This window comes from Xenopus laevis, chromosome 5S (genome assembly GCF_017654675.1).
Source record: "Xenopus laevis strain J_2021 chromosome 5S, Xenopus_laevis_v10.1, whole genome shotgun sequence".
In the NCBI taxonomy this organism is placed as follows: domain Eukaryota; kingdom Metazoa; phylum Chordata; class Amphibia; order Anura; family Pipidae; genus Xenopus; species Xenopus laevis.
This window is the reverse complement of record NC_054380.1, coordinates 100,549,569-100,573,233: the sequence shown is the minus strand read 5'-3', so window position 1 is coordinate 100,573,233 and position 23,665 is coordinate 100,549,569. Positions and strand designations below refer to the sequence as shown.

The window sequence follows — 23,665 nt, the reverse complement described above, 5'->3', positions numbered from 1 at the left end:
AAATACAATCTACAGGGACATCACCAATTCACTACAGGCGTAGAGGACAATTCACTAGTGAAAGAGCTCAACACTAACAAAGTTTGGCGCCATTTCGCCAGGCAAATTTTGCGCTCAGATGAACAGTCGTTACTCTGCAAATTCACTAAAGTGCAAATTTTCCATTATGTTACCCCTTTTGTCAGAATTGGCTTCACCAGGTACATTTGGAAAACGTATACAATTAAGCTACATGCTCCTCAATCTTATTTCAGTGACATCATATCTAGTGATGGGCGAATTTATTCGCCAGGCGCGAATTCGCGGCGAATTCGCGCGTTTCGCCGCGAGCGAATAAATTCGCGAAACGCCCGCGAAAATTCGCGGCAAAAATTCGCCGGCGGCAACATTTTTTTCGAAAAAACGGACGCCGGCGAATTTTTGCCGCGAATTTTCGCGGGCGTTTCGCGAATTTATTCGCTCGCGGCGAAACGCGCAAATTCGCGAAATTCGCAAAACGGCGAAAAATTCGCGAAACGGCGCCGGCGTCCCGTTTTTGGCGCCGGCATCAAAAACGAGACGCCGGCGCCGTTTCGCGAATTTTTTCGCCGTTTCGCGAATTTCGCCCGAAATTCACGATTTTTTCGGCGAAGCGAAACGGCGCAAATTCGCCCATCACTAATCATATCCTGTATACCGAAAGTCATAAAAAAAAAGAAAAAACGCTGGCTTTTTTTTTATATTTTAAAGTGGGATTGTGTTTGTTAAAGTACAGTTAAATATATTTTTTTTTAACCATTTGAGGGTCATGCCACATTTGTTTTAGGGTGGGCTTGTGTCTAGGACAATAGAGGATATATTTTGTCTTTATTTTGCTTCTTTGGGCATTTTTAATAGTAAGTGGCAACTTCAAGTTTTGAAGATCACTTGATAAAGGGTATTGTACCCGAAACATGTTGTGTTTGCCACTATTCTGAATCAAAGTTTGTTTGCAGTAATCTCTGCTGGAATTCCTTTTCCTTCATTTATATTTGGATCGCATGTAGCAGTAGCAGTACAGAGCAACCATTGAGGAATCGGAGATAAGTTGTGAGAATAATTTGTACTGACCACCATCCCCCTTCTCTACTTGAACTTCAAGTATTTTCACCAACATCACTAATAAAGACACTTTTATGACCTATATGTACCTGCCCTATTCCAACTGACCTTAGCATAAGTGTGTTAACAAAGTTTCGATAGACAGAAAGTAATGTTAGAGAAAATTTGCTATGAAATGCTCGCGATGAAAATTTTCGCTGTCTTTGTCAAGACTTAAAGGAGAAGGAAAGGTTAAAACTAAGTAAGCCTTATCAGAAAGGTCCATCTAAATATACCAGTAAACCCCCAAAGTAATGTTGCTCTGAGTCCCCTATCAAAAGAAACACTGCATTTCTTTCCTTCTATTGTGTACACATGGGCTTCTGTATCAGACTTTCTGCCTTCAGTTTAAACCTCATTGCCCTGGGCAAGAGCATGCTCAGTTTGCTCCTCTTCCCCCGCCCCCTCCCTTCTCTGCTCTAATCTGAGCCCAGAGCAGGGAGAGACTCAGGCAGGAAGTGATGTCACACCATGTTAATACTGCAGCTCCTATTCTAAACAAACAGAGAGTTTCTAGAGCTTTTTACTCAGGTATGGTAAAACATTCTACAGAATAAATATTGCATTCTAGCTTGCACTATTGCAGCTAATCTATTGGCAATAAAATGGCTCCGTAGCTTTCCTTCTCCTTTAACTTGGCATTTTGATGAATTAGCATATGAGCTCCAAATTAACATTTGACAATGTGGCGCAAAGTGTGGGGGAGCCTTCCGAGGCAAAAATTTGCCTTTGGGTGGATTTGCCCCAATGTGTTTTGACCTGAACTCCCCTGCAGTGGAACACATTAAAACTGAAAAAAGGGAAGCATATATAATTAATATTAATTATATATAAATAATATTAAATAATACTAATCACATTCATAGACACATGGTTACATAGTTTAATCAAGGTCAACCCCTCCAAATTAAACCCAGCATCCATACACACACCCTTCCATACCCTCACATAAATTATATATACCCATATTTATACTAACTATAGAGTTTAGTATCACAATAGCCTTTGATATTATGTCTGTCCAAGAAATAATCCAAGCCACTCTTAAAGGCATTAACTGAATCAGCCATCACAACATCACCCGGCAGTGCATTCCACAATCTCACTGTCGTCACTGTGAAGAACCCCCTACGTTGCTTCAAATGAAAGTTCTTTTCTTTTAGTCTGAAGGCATGTCCTCTGATGCGATGATCCTATTTATGAGTAAAAAGGTCCCCTGCTACTTGTCTATAATGTCCTCTAATATACTTTTAAAGTGTAATCATGTCCCCTCGCAAGCGCCTTTTTTTCCATTGAAAACAAGCCCAACCTTGACAGTCTACCCTCATTATTTAAGTCTTCCATCCCTCTAACCAGTTTAGTTGCACGTCTCTGCACCCTCTGCTTTAGTGCCCACAGAATGACACTGCCCAGAATTAGACAACCTGTTATCTACAAAAAAACCTAGATCCTTCTCTGTCAAGCAAAATCCCAACAAACTGCCATTTAGTGTATAACTTGCATTTATATTATTTATATTATTTTTGCATAACCTTGCATTTATCAACATTGAACCTCATTTTCCAGTTTGCTGCCCAGTTTTCCAACTTAGTCAAATCACTCTGCAAAGTGGCAACATCCTGCATGGAACCTTTAGTTCTGCACACTTTTGTATCATCAGCAAAAATAGAAAAATACTTTCAATGCCCATCTCCAGGTCATTAATAAAAAAGTTGAAAAGCAAAGGACCAAGTACAGAGCCCTGTGGTACTCCACTAACAACACTGGTCCAATTAGAAAACGTTCCATTTACCACCACTCTTTGTAGTCTATCTTTTAGCCAGTTCTCTATCCAGGTATAACATTCCTTAATTTAACCAGTAACCTTTTGTGTTGCACTGTATCAAATGCTTTAGCAAAGTCTAAGCTGACCCTCTCTGCTATTAAGGGTCCCACCCCTTCCTGCTTAAAGAAGAAGTAAACGTTTTTTTTTTCTATCTATGAATTTACTCTAAGCAGCCATCAGATAAATGTATCTTAGTCCCTGCTGCCAGTCTGCTCTGGTTCCTGTGTTATCAGCAGCTTGTTTCCCCTTCTTCCTGGTGCAGAGTGAAGCCCCGCCCATTAGCTTACTGAGCTCTGCTTATCTCTCTGACTAGTCAGAGAGATCATTTGCATGCTGTGACACAGCAGGGAGGAAGGAAGGGCCAGTGTGTACACAAGCAGCTTTTTTTTTTTTCTCCTCATGTGCCACACCCTGCTTGTTCTGGTTGATTCCAGATCACAGCAGCACTGGGAGGAAGAGCAGGAAGATTTCTCTGATACTGCTAATGCACTGTAGCTAAACTAACAGCCCTTTCTGAATTTATAATACATTTTATAATGCTTATGCTTGTTATGCCTGATCGCCCATCCCTAGAGACCATGTTATGATCACTATTCCCTAAATGCTCACCCACACAAATGTTAGAGATGAGTTCAGCATTATCAGTTATTACAAGATTCAAAAGTGAGTTATTCCTAGTAGGTTCTCGAACGAGCTGGAATAAAAAGTTGTTATTCAGCATATTTACAAACCTACTAGCTTTTTCTGTCTTGGCAACCCCATTACCCCAGTCAATGTCTGGATAATTGAAGTCACCCATAGTAATAAATTGACCTACTTGTGAAGCCACTTCTATTTGTAAAAGTAGCTGGGCTTCATACTCGTCACTTATACGAGGTGGTTTATAGCATGCACCAATAATAATTTTCTTTGTAACTTATTGCTCAGTCAAAATCTCTACCCAGAGTGATTCTACACCATCACCTGTGCCAGCTATGGTTATTTCTTTAGTGTATGGCTTTAATTCAGGCTTTACATACAAACACTCTCCTCCACCCTTTTTAATCCCTCTGTCCCTTCTAAAAAGCATGTAACCATACAGTCCAGTCATATGTTTCATCCCACCAGGTCTCAGTGATACCAAATTAATATATAATTTTTAGAGCATGCTATTAACTCTAGGCCTCTCATTTTGCCTGAAAAACTCTGCACTCTACAATATTGCTTTCCCTTAAAACCCACATTCCCATATGTCCATTACAGTCCTTCCAGCTCAGTTAATAGGATAAATAAGATAAATTATCTGGCAAAAGATTGCACTATTCTCCAGCACCAGATACTTTAGTACTCCCCCGTAGATGTAATCACTTATAATTTTTGTTTGTAATTTATAGTTATATCCCCAAATAAATTGTATGGCACTGAGGAATATGTTTGTGTTATATAAATGAACTGTAATACCACTAAGTTTACTAATAAAATTAATAATTTTAGTTGTTGCTACCCTTGTTGTTGTTGTGGATATCATTATCAGCAACATTTAAAATTTATTTTTGACAGTTTTATTACCACGTTACTTCGGAAACAAAAAACTGTAGCAATGGAACATTTTGCGTTTGTCTGTTTCCTTGGAAACAAGCCTTTTGTTTCCCCGTCTGCTTTTAGGATTTAAGCTGTCAGGGCCTTCTTTCCATTTTTATTAGACTGTATTTCTATCATCTGAGTTCAACTGGGTTCAACATAATTGGGGGGATGTAATTAAAGTCGCAAAGAGCAAAACAATTCGCACTAATAAGAATAAAAATCCACATCTCACAATGTAATATTGTTCCTTAAACTGTTATTGCATTGCGAATTGGAATTGCACACTCTTAAGAAGTGCTTGAAGGTGTAGTAATCTTTTGGAGCAAACATAACGACTTTTTCAGTAAGAAGTTTTATTACATTTACTGCGCATTGGCGCAAACTATAAAATTCGCAAACGGTCTTCCACTGTCGGAAGTGGTCGCTTAACAGTTTCCATGTTCGCAAAAGCTATAGTAAATTTGCGCAAAGCAAAATTTGTTCGCGCAAAGGCATAACTTGTCGCATTGCCAATAGTTTTTCCATTACCAACTTTTATTACATTCCCTCTTATGACTTTTGTCATCTTTTTGCTTTGATTTTTTTTACATCATTCATATGCAGCTGTGCTAATTAGATTAGCTTCCAAAATTTTATGTTTCTCCCCCGCAATACATTTTCGACCACCTCAGGTAGGGGTTTCTGTTCTTGGAGACTGTAATAAGCATATTATGTACATGGTGCAGATTGTCACATAATGTAAAAAGAATCAGCTTTGACTTTTTATGATCTTGTCTTAGAATATATCCTCTTAAAGTCTGTCCAAGTGACCCAGCTCCAATTAGACTATTGCCTACCTCTACCTCTAACTGTCCTCCATGACCAGTGGCGGAAGAACCGGGGGTGAAGGGGGTACGATTGCACTGGGGTCCTCACCCCCTCGGGGCCTTTGGGGTACCAAGTTCTGAATGCCTAATCTCAATGGGGTATGCAGTTGAGGTATCAACTCAGCGTTGGTTAGTGCCCAGGTGTTTGTGCCAGGTATTATGGGATGCCAGATCTCATTGCAGCTATTTGTACAGCTCGGGTGCTGGTTCTCAGTGTATGTGCTGCCAGTGGTGCCAGCTTGATTTGCAGCTTGGGCACCAGGTCTAAGCAGTCTTCTACTCTTATACTGTGTGCGTTGCTTTGGAGAAAGTGCAGTGAGTGTGTGTGTGTGTGATTGTGAGACAGCCCAAGTCGCAGCCGTTGGGTAGAATGGGAGGGACCACTGCTCCCCCTGTTACCCCCCAATTGATTACACACCCTGTCCGTGCCACTGCCTGACTCCTGGGTGGGTTCGACTATTATCCCCCCAGGGCAGTGCAGCTCTCACTATATCTGTGCTCTCAGTTCTCTAGATGCCTGTGTGGGTGTGTCCCTATGTGATGTGCAAGTGCCCTCCTGTGTTTAATTACTAAATATTTCACATGAGATTACTTGCCTGCCAGGCACCTGAAGTCCTGTTTCTCCAGCACGGACAGTGGAAGAGGTGAAGCAGGGCCCCTGCCTATAACTTGGGAGTCTGGGATTCCTATCCCAAGGAGGGGGAAATTCCATACATCAAATATATACTACCCGGTCTATTGGCAGTTAGGGACCTGCAAATTTGTTGGTTAGTTACGATACTGTTCACTCCCTATCCCTGTGCCACCTACCAAGGTAAGAAATTTGTCTGTCTCTCCCGCCAGCGCTTGGGCAGATTTAAATAAGTTACTTGTGCAGATACCCCCACAGTAGAGTGCAGTGAGGAGACAAACTCATCCCCCACTTATTTAACTTGTGCAGCTAGTTAATAGCCCGGTGGTACTGGCTGCAACCCTTCCACTCTGTAGGGGTACAGGCTCCTGTGCTTGATGGGCGGATTAGTGCTAGCTGGGATCTGTCACTTGCAATAAGACTTGTCCCTGGCAATGCCAAGCACCCAAGCCAGCAATGTTTGCAGCGATGGTTCAGCAGCTGGTGCGCATGGGGTTTTCTTTGTATTTAATGTGTGTTTGTGTACAGTATAAATGTGAATATTTGTATGTGTATGTACAGCACACACACCGGCAGTATTCCCGGCCGTGATGCATAGGGGAAGGGCCCAACAGGGGGGCTCAGGGGCCCATTCTGTACCAGGGCCTGTCAGTGAGTAGTTCTCCCTTTCAGCCTTCTGCTACAATCCTACTGCTTCCAGAAAGAGCATATTTCTCTGTTGTTAAAATGTCATTATGGCTCCCTGTTAAGGAAACAGTAACAACAAAAAATGAGAGTGTTTTAAAGGAAAGAAAATATAATGTACTGGTGCCTTGCACTGGCAAAACTGGAGTGTATGCTTCAGAAAAACAACTATAGCTTCAATAAGTAAGCTGCTGTGTAGCCACAGGCCAGCCATTCAAGTGGGACAAGAAGAAGAGACAGCCATGGTCCATGAAGGTTTTGCAGGTATGTGGGAGATATGATTGCATTGCGAGCAGCTAAAAAAATTATTTGCAATTTGAAAAATCCTTCTATTCACTCCCCAAAGCCGAAGGGGAATTAAACATTTTGACCATACATCCCCTTTAAGAAGCATTAGTTGTAGTGGAATTGTTGACTAACATAAAGCCCCCTATGTGTAACCTCAATATATGAAGAAGTAAAAACACAAATCTTGTTCCTACACATATATTATTTTTATTAAAAAGAAAAAGGACCGTAGGCCATCACAGGCTTGTATATTTCATTTCAATTTTAAATCTAAACTGACAGACCCTTCCTTTTCTAATCTAAATCAAGACTAGAATCACAGCACTGCTGGACAACCAATAAAATAACTCAGTGAGCAGAGACTTGTCACTTAGAAATTTGAAGGTGCTGTACCTCTAGTCTCTTCAGCCTAGACTTAGAAATATGTTAAATGTTAATAGGGTTTCCAAAAAAGAAAGATAAATAAATACAAAAGAATGTGCTTTTCTTTTAAAAATAAGGACACTGAAACATACCAGGAATAGACAAGCCTGATATTGAGAATGTTATCCTTTCTTTTAAAAAATATTGCTGTCAGTAGACTTTTCCTTCACTTCAAAACTGATCACTGCCTTTAGATATATTCCTATAGGCAATATTTCCAAAGGAGCCCTCTCCTTTAGTGCCTTGTGACAGTGCTGTGCTGGCAGCTGACTTTTATTGTCAGCACCTTTTACAATATGATACTTTTGATTGTCACTTCATAAATCCTTTTAGTGTCCTGTCCCAAAACAGCAACAAGGCTGCAAGCTTGCTATGTGCATTCCTTGTAAATCATCTTATGGCATCAATATTGGTTTAGGTTTTGTGTTCATATTTTAATGCAACATGGATAAACCTTAAGTGACTACCAACATGTTTATAGCAACTAATCATAATATGGTAATTTTTTAAAGGGTAAAGCTATTAATTAGAGACCTCCGCAGCTTCCCTTCTTACTGCTATAATCATTAAATTGATTTTTCCAGTCCATCATGTAATTGTTCCAGCGATGGAATTCGGCTTTCCACTGCCGCTCTACTTCATCAATATTTCCTGAAAAACATTATAAGGGCTAAATTAATCTAAATTTGAATCTTTGCATTTACATTGATTGAAAACAAAGCAGTCCTAATGACAGTTCATAAAGGTGAACCAATATATATATATATTTTTTTTTTTTGAAAAGTGCCTTGGTGAACCTTATCAGATGCAAGAGTCTATCTTTTGGACATGCAATCTCATGTAAATGAACATTAAAAATAAAATAATATTGCAACACAACCAGTGGTATTCAGATGTGAATTGTTTCTGGTCCTGACTTTTCCCAGTGATAGAATGTCTAGGAAGAAGTACATTTAAACAGGGCAATATACATTTGTTAACATAAATAAGGACTGTAGTTTCCTATCTATAAAAAATATATATTTGAATTTTTTTGCACTAGACAGTGAAACTGGAAAGTGAAAGCCTTTTCATTTTGTACTATATGCCTAGGTTCATTAGAGCGATTGTGGGAGGAGAATGTGATATCCACCCAAAAATAGTTTGTTGCATTATAAAATACACAATATACAGTTACATAATGGGGCAGATTCACTAACCTCTGAAAATTCGCCAGCGACAGCTTTACTCACATCGCAACACTTTGCCAGGCTTAGATTTGCCAGGACAACGCTAATTTACTAAAATCCTAAATTGCGTCCAGGGTGCCGAATGCTGGCGAAATAGCGCTAGTGTTGCTGCAGCAAGTGAAGCATAGTCGCACTAGCATTGCCTAATTTGCATATGGCGGGAAGTTAAAGTTGAATGGACGCATATGTTGCAGCCATTACATTACACTACACAAACCCGGGAAACCTTAATAAAATAAAATAGATTTGTTATATTGCCCTACACATGTGTATAGTTTATGTGCCATATGTTAGGAAATGTAGGGGGGAAGCCAGGTACCCCTTTTGCAGCCTATAATCCTGGAAAATGAAAAGTCACCAGCGCTTCTTGGGAAAAAGTCCTATCTAATTTATTGCACTTCGCCTGGTCTGAGGTGGTGAAGGCAAGTCCGGTGCAAGAGGTAATATTCAGTAAAATCCGCATCTTAGTGAATTTGCATAATTACATCCATTCGCCAGAGTGCAACTTTGCCAGGCGTAAGGGAACTAATTACCGCTAAAATCTATCTCCTTCGATAGCGAAGTTATGCCTGCGCCCATGAGTAAATTGGCAAAGTAACAAAATGACGTCACGCTGGCGAATTTTCGTTAACTTTAGTCACTTCACCCTTTAGTAACTCTGCCCCATAGAGAGTTATATATAAATGTTACATTGTTAAGTTGGGTTAAAAAAAGACCATAAATCCATCAAGTTGAACCCCTCCAAATGAAACCAAGTGTCCATACAAATATACACTTACAACGACCTTCCATACACTCATATAAACTGCACATACCAATGTGTACACTAATTGTAGATTTTAGTATCACAATATCCTATGATATTATGTTTGTCCAAGAAATCATCCAATACACTCTTGAAAATACTTACAGAATCAGCTACCACAACATCATCCGGCAGTGTATTCCATAACCTCACTGCCCTCACTGTGAAGAACCACCTACGTGATTTTTCGCCATTGATTTTTCTGAGTTTCCCGATTTTTTGGTGAAGCGAAACAGGACAGATTCACCCATCACTAAACCTGAGATGAATACCATCCAGTTCTGGACCTTTGTTTATCTTTACATGTCGATTCTCATTTCCTCTTGTGTGAACCATGCATCTGTTGTATTAGTAGAATTGAGTCTATTAAGAAGGAAACCTTCATTTACTGGTTCCTCATTTGTGTTCCTTCATTTGCTGGTTCCTCATTGTATAATAAATAGACTGAGTATTATATTATAACTGAGCATGCCTTTTGTTACTATAGTAGTGTCCCATAAACATGGCAGCCATATCACTTAAATTTTTACACCTAGTCTTTAGGAGTAAATCATCTACATACCGTAAGCTTTAGAGAATCATGTAAGAAGAATGACATAAAAATGAATTAGCATTGGCAAATCATTATGCTAAATGTTTGCATGGAATATATTAGAATATAAATTAAAGAAGACATATAGGATACATTAAAAAAAAAGACCTAATCTTCTAGGCAGTAATAAAATATAAATGGTGCTGGTTTTACTTTGAGCTAAAGAACCTATATAACTTCTATGGTCCCTGTCTGTGTTTCCAATGAGGGCTGGGTGTGTTTTATGGTCCCTGCCAGAAGCACAGTAGGAGGTGAGTAGCCGATGAGAGCCCTGCAGTCACACAAGCAAAGACACACTTTGGTTCCCTATCAGGTCAGCCTAACTGCTGATTGGTTCCTTTCCTTCAATGCAGTTTGCTGAGTGCCACCAGCTCACCTGCACAGGAGGCAGCAGAAATGTTTAATACATCAATTCACACATTCCTTTTGTATTTAATAGAGTATAATGCTGTGGCACATTATTGTTTTTATACAATATGTCTTCTATAAAAGATTACATAATGGTTCTACTGCACTTAGCAAGAAGTTATGTGTGTATCTGGACAGGAATTAGCCATGGGTCCACAGAGCAGTGTGCCTTTTCAATAGTGGTATGAAAGCATCAGCATTTGGTGTTTTATCAAATCTTTGATCAAATCTGTTAGTGGCCTAAATTGCTACAGATATTTTGGAATATTGAGTTGCACATAACTTAATTCATTTCTGCATTCTTTCATGTAGAGGGACGGACTCTGTGTCTTATGAATGTACCTGCTACTCTCTGGACACATTTGAAAGCTTTGCAAATTGAATTGGTGGTTACATTAAGACCACTGCTTAGCACAAAGCAATTGCGAATCATATAGTCAAAATATTTATCTTTGTTTAGCAGACCTTCCTAGTAATTCTTTTTCCCAGAGATGGCTTTGTTCTGATCATGCCTAGGATGGCTTCATAAAAATACTAAACTTCTATTTTGCAATATCAACAGATATCAATGTTTTTAAGCCAACTTTGTAGTCAAAACAATTCCAATGTAAAAATGCACATACTGGAACAAGCACAGGGGTTCATCAGGTATAGTAATATAAGAAATGTGTTATATTTCTGTGTCATTCTAGCGTCGTTTCACACTGATAATATTAGTTTAGCTGTCGCCCCTCTTCTCATTACTAATTGCCCTACTAATTATCCTAAATGCCTCCAACGCTTTTCACACTGATAACTACCCTCTCCTCCTCTGCTCCCTTCATTCTCTTGGCTGTGGTAATGGCCTGTGTCAGTTTTCCTCTTACCTCACAATGGAGTATTATCTTCTCCTTTAGTCTCTCTCTTGGGTTCCTCAAGGCTTTGTCCAAACCCCTTATTATCTATTAATATACTAACCAGTCTAAAATATATCCCGCTTCTACTGTTCTCAATCAAGAACTCTTAACTTAGCTTCTTAGGCATTTATACCAATGCTACACTAAATTAAACCTCTCTAGGACAAAAATAGTTGTCTTTTCCCCATCCAACACCAATAACATTAGAGTAGTATCTACCACAGTTTACAACTCCATTATCACTACATCTCCCACTGCCAGATGCCTTATCTTTATTCTGCCCTGCCCTTCATTCATGTCCAGCCACTTAGTAAATCATTTGACTTTTACCTAAGACATATTTCCAAAATAAACAATTTTCAGCCAAGATGCCATCAGAATTTTGCTTTACTCTTTCATTATATTATACATTGATTATTGTAACTCTTTAGTAGTTGACCTTCTGTTTACCTCTCTAGTCCATAATATATACTGCTGCTAGGCTCATACACCATAGTAACTGCTCTTTCTCTGCCATGTCACTCTGCCAGTCTCTGTAATGGCTTCCACTACATTTATGCTCCTCAACTGTCCTATTCTCACCTCCTTACATACTCATAGTGAGACTTTGCAAGGGCCTTTCTCCTACATTTTTCTATACTTTCTCGCAATCTTTCTGCCTTCAAACAATCTCTTAAAATACATTTCATTAAAGACATTTACAATCATCTATCTTAGCATAGCTTTAATGTGCACTGTATGCTACTAAATTAATGCCCAATGCCAACTCCTGATGTTGCCTGTCCTCTCATCCTCTCAAAGATTTTGGGCAGGGCCCCTCTTTACCTGTTGTATCAGTTATTTGGTTGTCTTTGTATGTCATCTTGCATGTTTTTTATTTATAATTTATAATAATTTCTAAACTAATGTCTTCAGAATGTTTATTTTGCTTTTTTCCTTTTCATTAGTTGCTATTATTATATAAATGATATATTATGTTCACAGTACAAGAGAAAAAGTACCTATGGATGTTACACAGGTGAGTAGGTTAGTGGGTCATTTTCCATCAGGGCTTAAAATCAATAATATATTATATGGCCACTGACTGCTAGCTTCAGTGTGTTTATATAGCTTTGTGTTTTATTTGCTTAAAGGATGTTTCTCATATTGGATGTTCTATTTTTTATGATATAGCTTGTTCTATATCCTTTTTGATGTTTCAGATGACCCAGCATATGCTGTGGTTTATTGGTAATAAACATTGCAAATTGGTTTTCTTTGTAGGGGAGTGATAAATGCTAGTACTTAGAAAAATTGAACACTGTACATTGTAAGCCCTAGAAACATCCACTATTTGTCAAGGGTGAAAAGTTTCTTCATGGCTTAAATTAACCTAATGTAGATCATTTAAATGGGTAGATTGACAGGAACCTTCACATAAAATCCAACAGCAACAAAAAACAAAAGCACCGCAAAGAACTGAAAACAATGCTACATAAAATTAATTTAATTGCATGTGCATGGTAGGTCATTATTGGCCGTATTATTATTATTGCGTTAACAGAAAATTTTAACTTTGTCATATGATCCCAGTGGAGTTATGGTCTGGCTCAGCTCATACTCTACTGTCATATTTCTGATCTACAGCAGAGGTCCCCAATCTTTTTTATCTGTGAACAATATGTAAAATTAAGTTGGGGAACAACTCAAGCATGAAAAAAGTTCTTGGGGTGCCAAAGAATAAAGAATTTGATTGCCTATTTGGTAGCCCAATGTGGATTTACAACCTACAGGTGGCTCTGTTTAGCAATAAATCTGATTTTTAGGCAACTGAAACTTGCCTCCAAGCCAGGAATAAAAAAATAAGCACCTGCTTTGAGAGCACTGGAAGCAACATCCAAGTGGGTTGGTGAGCATTATTTTAAGCAATTTTGAGTTGTTTGCAGCCTTCATGATACTGGAATTTTTTGGAGAACAAAAACTTGAATTGAGTTATTTTTAATTAAAATTGAATTTGATTAGAGTTTTTGGGTCGATTCTATTCACCCGAATTTGAAAAATTTGATTTTACTTATAAATTTAGATAGGTCAAATTTAAAAAAAACTCACATGATTCCCTTGTTAAATATATCTTCCCGGTGTTGCAGATGCAATAATGTTTGCTTCAGCTATCATTAACCATAATAAAAAGTAATTCTCCTCCTAGAAGCTTTTCGCTAATTGCATAAGTAAAGTGCAAGTAATATTTTTACTTACTGAGAATGTACTGTATACTGCTATAAATTCAGATGTGTATTCTTTAGATCCATGACATTTACTGTTGGTGAGATATATTGTGCAGGGTTGCCTTACATTTTGCATTTTCAGTATCTGTGAAAGGTGCAATTTATCATAGAGGCAAAAGCCAAGAATTTCCTGTGATATAAAGAATATTCTCAGAACATCCAATCCATTTCCTCTGGAATGTGCATAACGGAATTAATACACACTTTCAAATGGTGGAATAGGAGCAATGAACTCTTGCAATTAAATAATATTGCCAGTTTCTGTTTATTCTAAAACATATCTTGCTTGCTCATTGTCTCTGTGCAGCTCTTTCCATTACCCATATGATAACAATTTTCTCCAGTTGAGCTCAGTTATTTCTATATATGAAAAGTATTCTATTGTTTAACAAAAATATTTCATAGATCTTATATTTATATTATAATTGAACATTAGGGATAATCTAGATTGTACCATTTAACAGCCTGTTGCATCTAATAACAGCCTTATTTACCCCAAACCTCACCTATATTCCACTAAGAATGCCAAATCGTTTCTGCTCCACAAAAGACTATTATGCTTAATTCGGGAAAACTGAGGGGTATGTAATGTCAATTTAAAACATGTGACTATATACTGTACATTTGAGAATAACAGAGTAAAATACAGAGTGTTAGGGCAAAGACAATTTAGGAAGGTGCAGGTTTTCTATTTCTATTGGGAAAAAAAGTCACTTGATTTAAAGGAACAGTAACACCAAAAAACAAAAGTGTTTTAAAGTAATGAAACTGTAATGTACTGTTGTGCTGCACTTGTAAAACTGGTGTGTTTTCTTCAGAAACTCTACTATATTTTATATAAATAAGCTGATGTGGAGCCATGAGGGCAGCCATTCAAAGCTGTAAAAGGAGTAGGTACGGGACACACAGCAGATAACAGATACATTCTGTAGTATACAATATGATTCTACAGAATATATCTGTTATCTAATGTGTTTCCTGTGCTTGAATGGCTGGCCCCCATGGTCACACAGAAAACACATCAGTTTTACCAGTGCAGGAAAGCAGTACATTATATTGTAATTTGTTGCCATTCTGCTTAAGAGATGGGATAACCAGTAGCTCAATCTGTATGAGAGCACACCCATTAATACATATCTTAACATCATTCCTCTAAAACACTGTCATCTTTTGGTGTTACTGTTCCTTTAATTTTTATTTGGGAAGGTCAATGCAGGTGTTTTCACATTTATTATAGCTAAATGCAGGATTCTCCCTTAGACAACGAATGCCTTTGCCTCACCTTCACCACTGCTTTACTAGGAAAACAGCATGGAAGGCAAACACACCAACTGCTGTGTGTATATTTCTGGATGCATGTATGTATGCATGAGTGTGTGAATGTCTGGAAGTAGGATAGGAAATGCTTGCAAACCAAAGGACATACAGGTCTGCAAGCTATGGAAAGGACTGTAACTCCTGAGTCAGCCATTTTATGAAGCAGGCTCCATAATGAGTTGCACAACTTCTGCCTGCTCTGAATTGCAGTAGTGGCTATTTTCGATGTATTTTTCCATCCGTAATGAATGCAGCCCTGGGAGAGGATGAAAATATTGCTGAAAATAAGATGGCTGAGAAAGCTGTTGAGGTCAAAACTTGTATGTGTGTTTTGATTGGGTCTACAAATTAATTTAGGGGCTTTATTGTACTCCCTGTATATTAAATAAAACAACCATTCATAAAAATAAATGCAGGTGACAAAAATCTCATCTCCAGACATATGTTTCTATTAGGGTTGCCACCTGGCCGGTATTTTACCGGCCTGGCATTTACCGACCTGGCCGGTAAAAATTATGCTTGAAGCCAATGTTATTAATTGGAAAAAATGGCAAGAATATAGAAAGGCCGGTATTTTTTTCCAGAAAAGGTGGCTACCCTAGTTTGTATACATATATTGACAGCATTAATTGTTCTACAGTGATTCTGTTCCATACAGCACTGCAATTCCACAGGGGCAAAATATGAAAGACACTGAAAGGACTGTCTGACACATTGTGGCTGCATGTTTACTTTTTTAGTGATAAGGTCACAAATCAAATCGCAAGTCATGCATCTTATTAGCACTGACCTCATCAATCTGTGTGAAATGACTACCCTGGACAGAAATGAGCCTATTGCTAATAAAGCAGGATTAGTGTGTTCTGTTCTAGCCATAATTAAAATAAACTGCCTTGCCAAGACATAATGCAAAACTTCATGTATTAAAGTTTTGGGTTTGGGAATACTGTGTCCTTGAGCTTTTGATTTTTTTGTAACATCTAGACCAAATTATATTGACATCCATTTTTAGAGATGTCTTTGAATCATTGTAAAATATTACAAGAGAAAGTGGCTGACTTAAAAAATATAAAATATATTGTTGTTGTAAATAATGTACACAATGTGGCAAATGTATAATAACAGGAATACTTTACTACAGTACTTCCCTATCTGTATGATTTATGTTTTCAGTACTTTTCTTTTGTTGCTCTAGTGAATAAACAAAATATTTCTATAGTTTAACCTTGTGTTGTGCTCTCACTACAAGTTGCATAGGTTCATACTGATCGCATTTCATGCTGCTATTTCATATCTCATCAGGTTAGCTACTATTTCTATTTTAAGATCATTATAACCAAGCACAGAAGTGAATCGTTTTCTCACTCTGAACCATTACTAGTCTTAGTAGTTTGTACAATTCATTCATTACATTTTTTTATATTTTTTAACATATATTTCTCATATAAATACTGGGCCAAATATAGGTATAGCCAAACAGTGTAGCAATACATGAAAGGCCAAATGTGGGGTGTGAAATTCTGGAATTTGTGCACCATATTGTTTATTCAGTTTGTCCATTTTTATGTTTTTAGCAAAATAGGTTGGAGGTTTTTTTCTTTTGATTTACTAGAAGTTAATTTATAAAGATAAATATATTGTGGGTCTGCAAACATACAGATGATCAAATAGTTTGGTCATAAATTGACTGAATAATATGCAAACATGTTCATTAACTGATTCGTGCACTGCCCTGGCCCTGTCCATTATATGAATCTTCTGCCTTTGACCACAGTCTGTTACTGTTTATGAGTTTGCCCCATGACTCTATGGTTGTGTCACGTATGGTATCCCAAACCTAGAACAAACCCCAAGGTCCTGACCTCAGCTCACACTTCTGCCTATAGCTGTCACCTTTGGCTTCAGGTGGAGCCCTCCGCTACTCAGATGCCATCAAGTCTTAAAGTGAAAGAAAGTTCTGGGCAGTCAAGGAAACCGTAATGTATACAGGAGGAACAGTGTGAAGTCGTGGAACAGGCTGTGACAGTACCAACCAGAAAGTGCAGTACAGAATTAGGAGCTAGGAGTGTAGTCAGGATAAACAACCCAGAACAGTACCAGTCAGACAGTGCAGTACAGAATCAGGAGCCAGGAGCATAGTCAGGATTAGGGATGTAGCGAACCGCCGATAATGTGTTCGCGAACGGCGTTCGCGAACACCGGCAAAAAATGCGAACAGTTCGCGAACAGTTCGCGAACTTCGAACATCCGAAAATCGTTCGATTCGAACGATCGAAGGATTTTAATCGTTCGATCGAACGATTTTCGTTCGAATCGAACGAAAATCGTACGATTTTAGCGACCGAATGGTCGAATGGTCGAACGATTTTGACGCGAACGCCTATTGGCGAACGTCGCGCGACGTTCGCGAACTTGCGGCGGACGCGAACAGCCGATGTTCGCGCGAACAAGTTCGCCGCAGAACAGTCCGCGACATCCCTAGTCAGGATAAACTGGTCAATCAGTAACACAGTACAAAGTCAGGATCCAGAAGATTAGTTAAACAGGCAAGAGATGCTTCAGGCAGCAATACAGCAAGGTCAAGAACAGAAAATCAGACGAGAAACACACTCAGGAAGATCAGGCAATAGGCCTATGTTGGGCAATGAGTCAGAGCAGAGTAGGGGGTTTTATAGCCAGACTAATGACTTACACATATCACCTGTAGCCAGATTGGCAACAGGTGAAACAAGCCACGCCTACTTGCAGTTACAAAGCATAGAGATAGGAGTGAACCAGAGCCTTAGCTGTCTTCTCACATAAAGAGTAGTAATGCAGACAGCACAAAAACACCAGGTCCCTGGTTCAACTTCAGGCAGGTTGTTACAGGTTGTTTATCCTGTCCCATATCCAACAGTAATCTATTTTTACCGGTTCCTTTTTTGAGCGCTATGCAATGAGAGGATCCTTCAGATTTGAATTGTGGGACTCTGGGCCATCTGTAGTATTTCTTGCTGCAGTACTCCAAAGGTAATTAGAGATATTATAACTTGTTATCATTTATCTGATTTAATTTAACAAATTTCAAAGGCTGATTGTGATACATTTTGATATTCATGTACATTAGAGCAGTACTATATTGCATACTGTAAGTCCCACATAAAGACATTAAATACTGAACTCAATTAACCAATATCCATATCATTTCCACTTAACCTAGGGCACAAAACTTCTGTATTTGACTAATTTTGCACAAACCAACTTTTGTGGCCAGATCTTAACCACCCCATTTATAAATTTCTTACATTTTCTTTTATATCCGCTGGTGTTAAAAAAATTCTATATAACATCCCGTTCTCAGCCTCAAAACTTCAGGCCAGTTAGTCTGACATCAGTGGTAGGAAAGCTTTTCGAAGGGTTAATAAAGGATAAGATGCTGGACTTCATAGCAAATCATAATACTATGAGTTTGTGCCAGCATGGTTTTATGCGTAATAGATCTTGCCAGACTAACTTAATTTCTTTTTATGAGAATGTAAGTAGAGACCTCGATTCTGGGATGGCAGTGGATGTGATTTACTTAGACTTTGCTAAAGCATTTGATACAGTGCCACACAAAAGGTTACTGGTTAAATTAAGGAATGTTGGCCTGAAACATAGTATTTGTACCTGGATAGAGAACTGGCTAAAAGATAGACTACAAAGAGTGGTGGTAAATGGAACATTTTCTAATTGGACCAGTGTTGTTAGTGGAGTACCGCAGGGCTCTGTACTCGGTCCCTTGCTTTTCAACTTGTTTATTAATGACCTGGAGGTGGGCATTGAAAGTACGGTTTCTATTTTTGCAGATGATACTAAATTGTGCAGAACTATAGGTTCCATGCAGGATGCTGCCACTTTGCACAGTGATTTGTCTAAACTGGAAAACTGGGCAGCAAACTGGAAAATGAGGTTCAATGTTGATAAATGCAAGGTTATGCACTTTGGCAAAAATAATATAAATGCAAGTTATACACTAAATGTCAGTGTGTTGGGAGTTTCCTTAAATGAGAAGGATCTAGGGGTCTTTGTAGATAACACGTTGTCTAATTCTGGGCAGTGTCATTCTGTGGCTACTAAAGCAAATAAAGTTCTGTCTTGCATAAAAAAGGGCATTAACTCAAGGGATGAAAACATAATTATGCCTCTTTATAGGTCCCTGGTAAGGCCTCATCTGGAGTATGCAGTGCAGTTTTGGACTCCAGTCCTTAGGGATATAAATGAGCTGGAGAGAGTGCAGAGACGTGCAACTAAATTGGTTAGAGGGACGGAAGACTTAAATTATGAGGGTAGACTGTCAAGGTTGGGGTTGTTTTCTCTGGAAAAAAGGTGCTTGCGTGGGGACATGATTACACTTTACAAGTACATTAGAGGACATTATAGACAAATGGCAGGGGACCTTTTTACCCATAAAGTGGATCACCGTACCAGAGGCCACCCCTTTAGACTAGAAGAAAAGAACTTTCATTTGAAGCAACGTAGGGGGTTCTTCACGGTCAGAACAGTGAGGTTGTGGAATGCACTGCCAGGTGATGTTGTGATGGCTGATTCAGTTAATGCCTTTAAGAATGGCTTGGATGATTTTTTGGACATACATAATATCAAAGGCTATTGTGATACTAAGCTCTATAGTTAGTATAGGTATGGGTATATAGAATTTAATTAAAAGTAGAGAGGGGTGTATGTATGGATGCTGGGTTTTCATTTGGAGGGGTTGAACTTGATGGACTTTGTCTTTTTTCAACCCAATTTAACTATGTAACTAACTATGTAACATGAAACCACAAGTTTTGTATTATGTAGTATGAGAAGTGGCAATACAAATTCCTTCTGTATAACAACAAAAAAATATATTATCTTTCTAAAAGCTATTACTGAAACTTTTAACCTTTTAAATGCCACAGATCGTAGAATCTACGTTCTGTGGCAAAGGTACTTGAAATGCCACAGAACGTAGATTCTACGTTCTGCAGCATTTCCTGGTTCAGGAGCGGAGGAGCGGCTGTTAGAGCCGTTCGCTCCGTTCCTGCTCGATCCCCTGCCCCTAGGCAACGAGCAGAGCAGGGGATCGAGTGGCCCCTGGGGCGCGATCGCCCAGGGGCCCAAAAACAGCAGCAGGCACGTGTTACTTACGTGTCCTGCTGCTGCAGCCTGCACCGGATCGACGATCTCCGCCCCCACAGCACACAGACAGGAACCACGAGGCAGATGTCTTCCAGAGGCTCTTCCTGATCGCCTGCAACAGTCTCCAGCGACTTTTTCAGGTTAGTGCAACAATTACACACACAAACACACCAACACACACTTATTACAGTAATACACACTTAGATTCACACTTACACACACTTACACATACATTTTTGGGGATTGGGGGGGTCACTTACACTCACTGCACTTACACACATGTGCACACGCACACACGCGCACATAACGTAATTTACCATTTGTACACACGCACACGCACATACATGGCATTGTGGCTTTTTTTTTTTTTTCTTATCGCATCGTTTCTTTTTTTGGCTGAAAAAAATGTTTTATTGCCATTACGCATAGCGTATTCGCTAACCGTACTGTGCAATACCTTTTGTATGTTATTTCGGTGATTATATTGCAATTTTGGGTATTTTGGTGCATTTTTAGCCATTTTATTGAATTTTTAGCCATTTTATTGCATTTTCAGCTCTGCATATGTTGTGTTCACTTGTTTCTAGCCGTAGAACCTGTTTGGCCCATCTAAAATATTCAAACTGTGATTCTGACGGCCGATAACACTAGTCTGGAAAAAAAACATTGATTTTTGTGGTTTTATTGGATTTTTTTGCATTTCACCCTTTACTGCCTTATTTTGTTTTGCCTTGTAAATTTTATCTACTATATATCCATTTGGGGGTCTCTGTGCGCCACATAGTTTGGTATATCTATGCATATTGGGCATCAAAGTGTTCAGTAGACCTCTGGCGTTCATATTTAGGATGTTTTATGCTGATACGTTACGAAATGTGGGGCATATAATGGGGTAAAATTCAAGCTTTCTGACAATTTTCAGAAATTTGATAAAAAACCGTTATGTTCAGCATTGCTTTGCAGTTTGGCAGTTTGCAGTAGAAACACTTATTTACCCATATTGGATTCGTCAGAATGTGTACTTTCTGAAAATATATGGTTTTCTGGGGTCTCTGTACTGTTAGGGGGGTCTAATGTCGCATAATACACACACCAGGTGCTTATATTGCAGCAGCCAGCGCGTCAGCTGTGAAAATGTATATACACTATTGTCATTTGGGGGTCTCTGTGCGCCACATAGTTTGGTATATCTATGCATATTGGGCATCAAAGTGTTCAGTAGACCTCTGGCGTTCATATTTAGGATGTTTTATGCTGATACGTTACGAAATGTGGGGCATATAATGGGGTCAAATTCAATCTTTCTGACAATTTCCAGAAATTTGATAAAAACCGTTATGTTCAGCATTGCTTTGCAGTTTGGCAGTTTGCAGTAGAAACACATATTTACCCATATTGGATTCGTCAGAATGTGTACTTTCTGAAAATATATGGCTTTCTGGGGTCTCTGTACTGTTAGGTGGTCTAATGTCGCATATTACACACACCAGGTGCTTATATTGCAGCAGCCAGCGCGTCAGCCGTGAAAATGTATATACACTATTGTCATTTGGTGGTCTCTGTGCGCCGCATAGTTTGGTATATCTATGCATATTGGGCATCAAAGTGTTCAGTAGACCCCTGGCGTTCATATTTAGGATGTTTTATGCTGAAACGTTACGAAATGTGGGGCATATAATGGGGTAAAATTCAATCTTTCTGACGATTTTCAAAAATTTGATAAAAACCGTTATGTTCAGCATTGCTTTGCAGTTTGGCAGTTTGCAGTAGAAACACACATTTACCCATATTGGATTCGTCAGAATGTGTACTTTCTGAAAATATATGGTTTTCTGGGGTCTCTGTACTGTTAGGGGGGTCTAATGTCGCATAATACACACACCAGGTGCTTATATTGCAGCAGCCAGCGCGTCAGCCGTGAAAATGTATATACACTATTGTCATTTGGGGGTCTCTGTGCGCCACATAGTTTGGTATATCTATGCATATTGGGCATCAAAGTGTTCAGTAGACCCCTGGCGTTCATATTTAGGATGTTTTATGCTGATAAGTTACGAAATGTGGGGCATATAATGGGGTAAAATTCAAGCTTTGTGACGATTTTCAGAAATTTGATAAAAACGGTTACGTTCAGCATTGATTTGCAGTCTGGCAGTTTGCAGTAGAAACACTTATTTAACCATATTGGATTCGTCAGAATGTGTACTTTCTGAAAATATATGGTTTTCTGGGGTCTCTGTACTTTTAGGGGGGTCTAATGTCGCATAATACACACACCAGGTGCTTATATTGCAGCAGCCAGCGCGTCAGCCGTGAAAATGTATATACACTATTGTCATTTGGGGGTCTCTGTGCGCCACATAGTTTAGTATATCTATGCATATTGGGCATCAAAGTGTTCAGTAGACCCCTGGCGTTCATATATAGGATGTTTTATGCTGATACGTTACGAAATGTGTGGCATATAATGGAGTAAAATTCAAGCTTTCTGACAATTTTCAGAAATTTGATAAAAACCGTTATGTTCAGCATTGCTTTGCAGTTTGGCAGTTTGCAGTAGAAACACTTATTTACCCATATTGGATTCGTCAGAGTGTGTACTTTCTGAAAATATATGGTTTTCTGGGGTCTCTGTACTGTTAGGGGGGTCTAATGTTGCATAATACACACACCAGGTGCTTATATTGCAGCTGCCAGTGCGTCAGCCGTGAAAATGTATATACACTATTGTCATTTGGGGGTCTCTGTGCGCCACATAGTTTGGTATATCTATGCATATTGGGCATCAAAGTGTTCAGTAGACCCCTGGCGTTCATATTTAGGATGTTTTATGCTGATAAGTTACGAAATGTGGGGCATATAATGGGGTAAAATTCAAGCTTTGTGACGATTTTCAGAAATTTGATAAAAACGGTTACGTTCAGCATTGATTTGCAGTCTGGCAGTTTGCAGTAGAAACACTTATTTAACCATATTGGATTCGTCAGAATGTGTACTTTCTGAAAATATATGGTTTTCTGGGGTCTCTGTACTTTTAGGGGGGTCTAATGTCGCATAATACACACACCAGGTGCTTATATTGCAGCAGCCAGCGCGTCAGCCGTGAAAATGTATATACACTATTGTCATTTGGGGGTCTCTGTGCGCCACATAGTTTAGTATATCTATGCATATTGGGCATCAAAGTGTTCAGTAGACCCCTGGCGTTCATATATAGGATGTTTTATGCTGATACGTTACGAAATGTGTGGCATATAATGGAGTAAAATTCAAGCTTTCTGACAATTTTCAGAAATTTGATAAAAACCGTTATGTTCAGCATTGCTTTGCAGTTTGGCAGTTTGCAGTAGAAACACTTATTTACCCATATTGGATTCGTCAGAGTGTGTACTTTCTGAAAATATATGGTTTTCTGGGGTCTCTGTACTGTTAGGGGGGTCTAATGTTGCATAATACACACACCAGGTGCTTATATTGCAGCTGCCAGTGCGTCAGCCGTGAAAATGTATATACACTATTGTCATTTGGGGGTCTCTGTGCGCCACATAGTTTGGTATATCTATGCATACTGGGCATCAAAGTGTTCAGTAGACCCCTGGCGTTCATATTTAGG

At 38.9% G+C, this 23,665-nt stretch overlaps 1 protein-coding gene across 2 annotated transcripts in view; it reads right to left on the bottom strand.

Moving 5' to 3' along the window:
* bche.S (butyrylcholinesterase S homeolog) overlaps positions 1 to 23,665 on the bottom strand; it is a 62,415-nt gene that overhangs the window by 5,674 nt on the left and 33,076 nt on the right. The window contains exon 4 of one of the 2 annotated variants that reach the window (XM_041564902.1): positions 7,170 to 8,050. The exons of the other annotated variant lie outside the window; for it this stretch is intronic. Within the exon in view, the coding sequence (XP_041420836.1) occupies positions 7,926 to 8,050 (125 nt within the window). The 3' untranslated portion in view covers positions 7,170 to 7,925. Of the gene's footprint in view, positions 1 to 7,169; positions 8,051 to 23,665 lie in introns of those variants that run through there. 2 annotated transcript variants of the gene reach the window in all.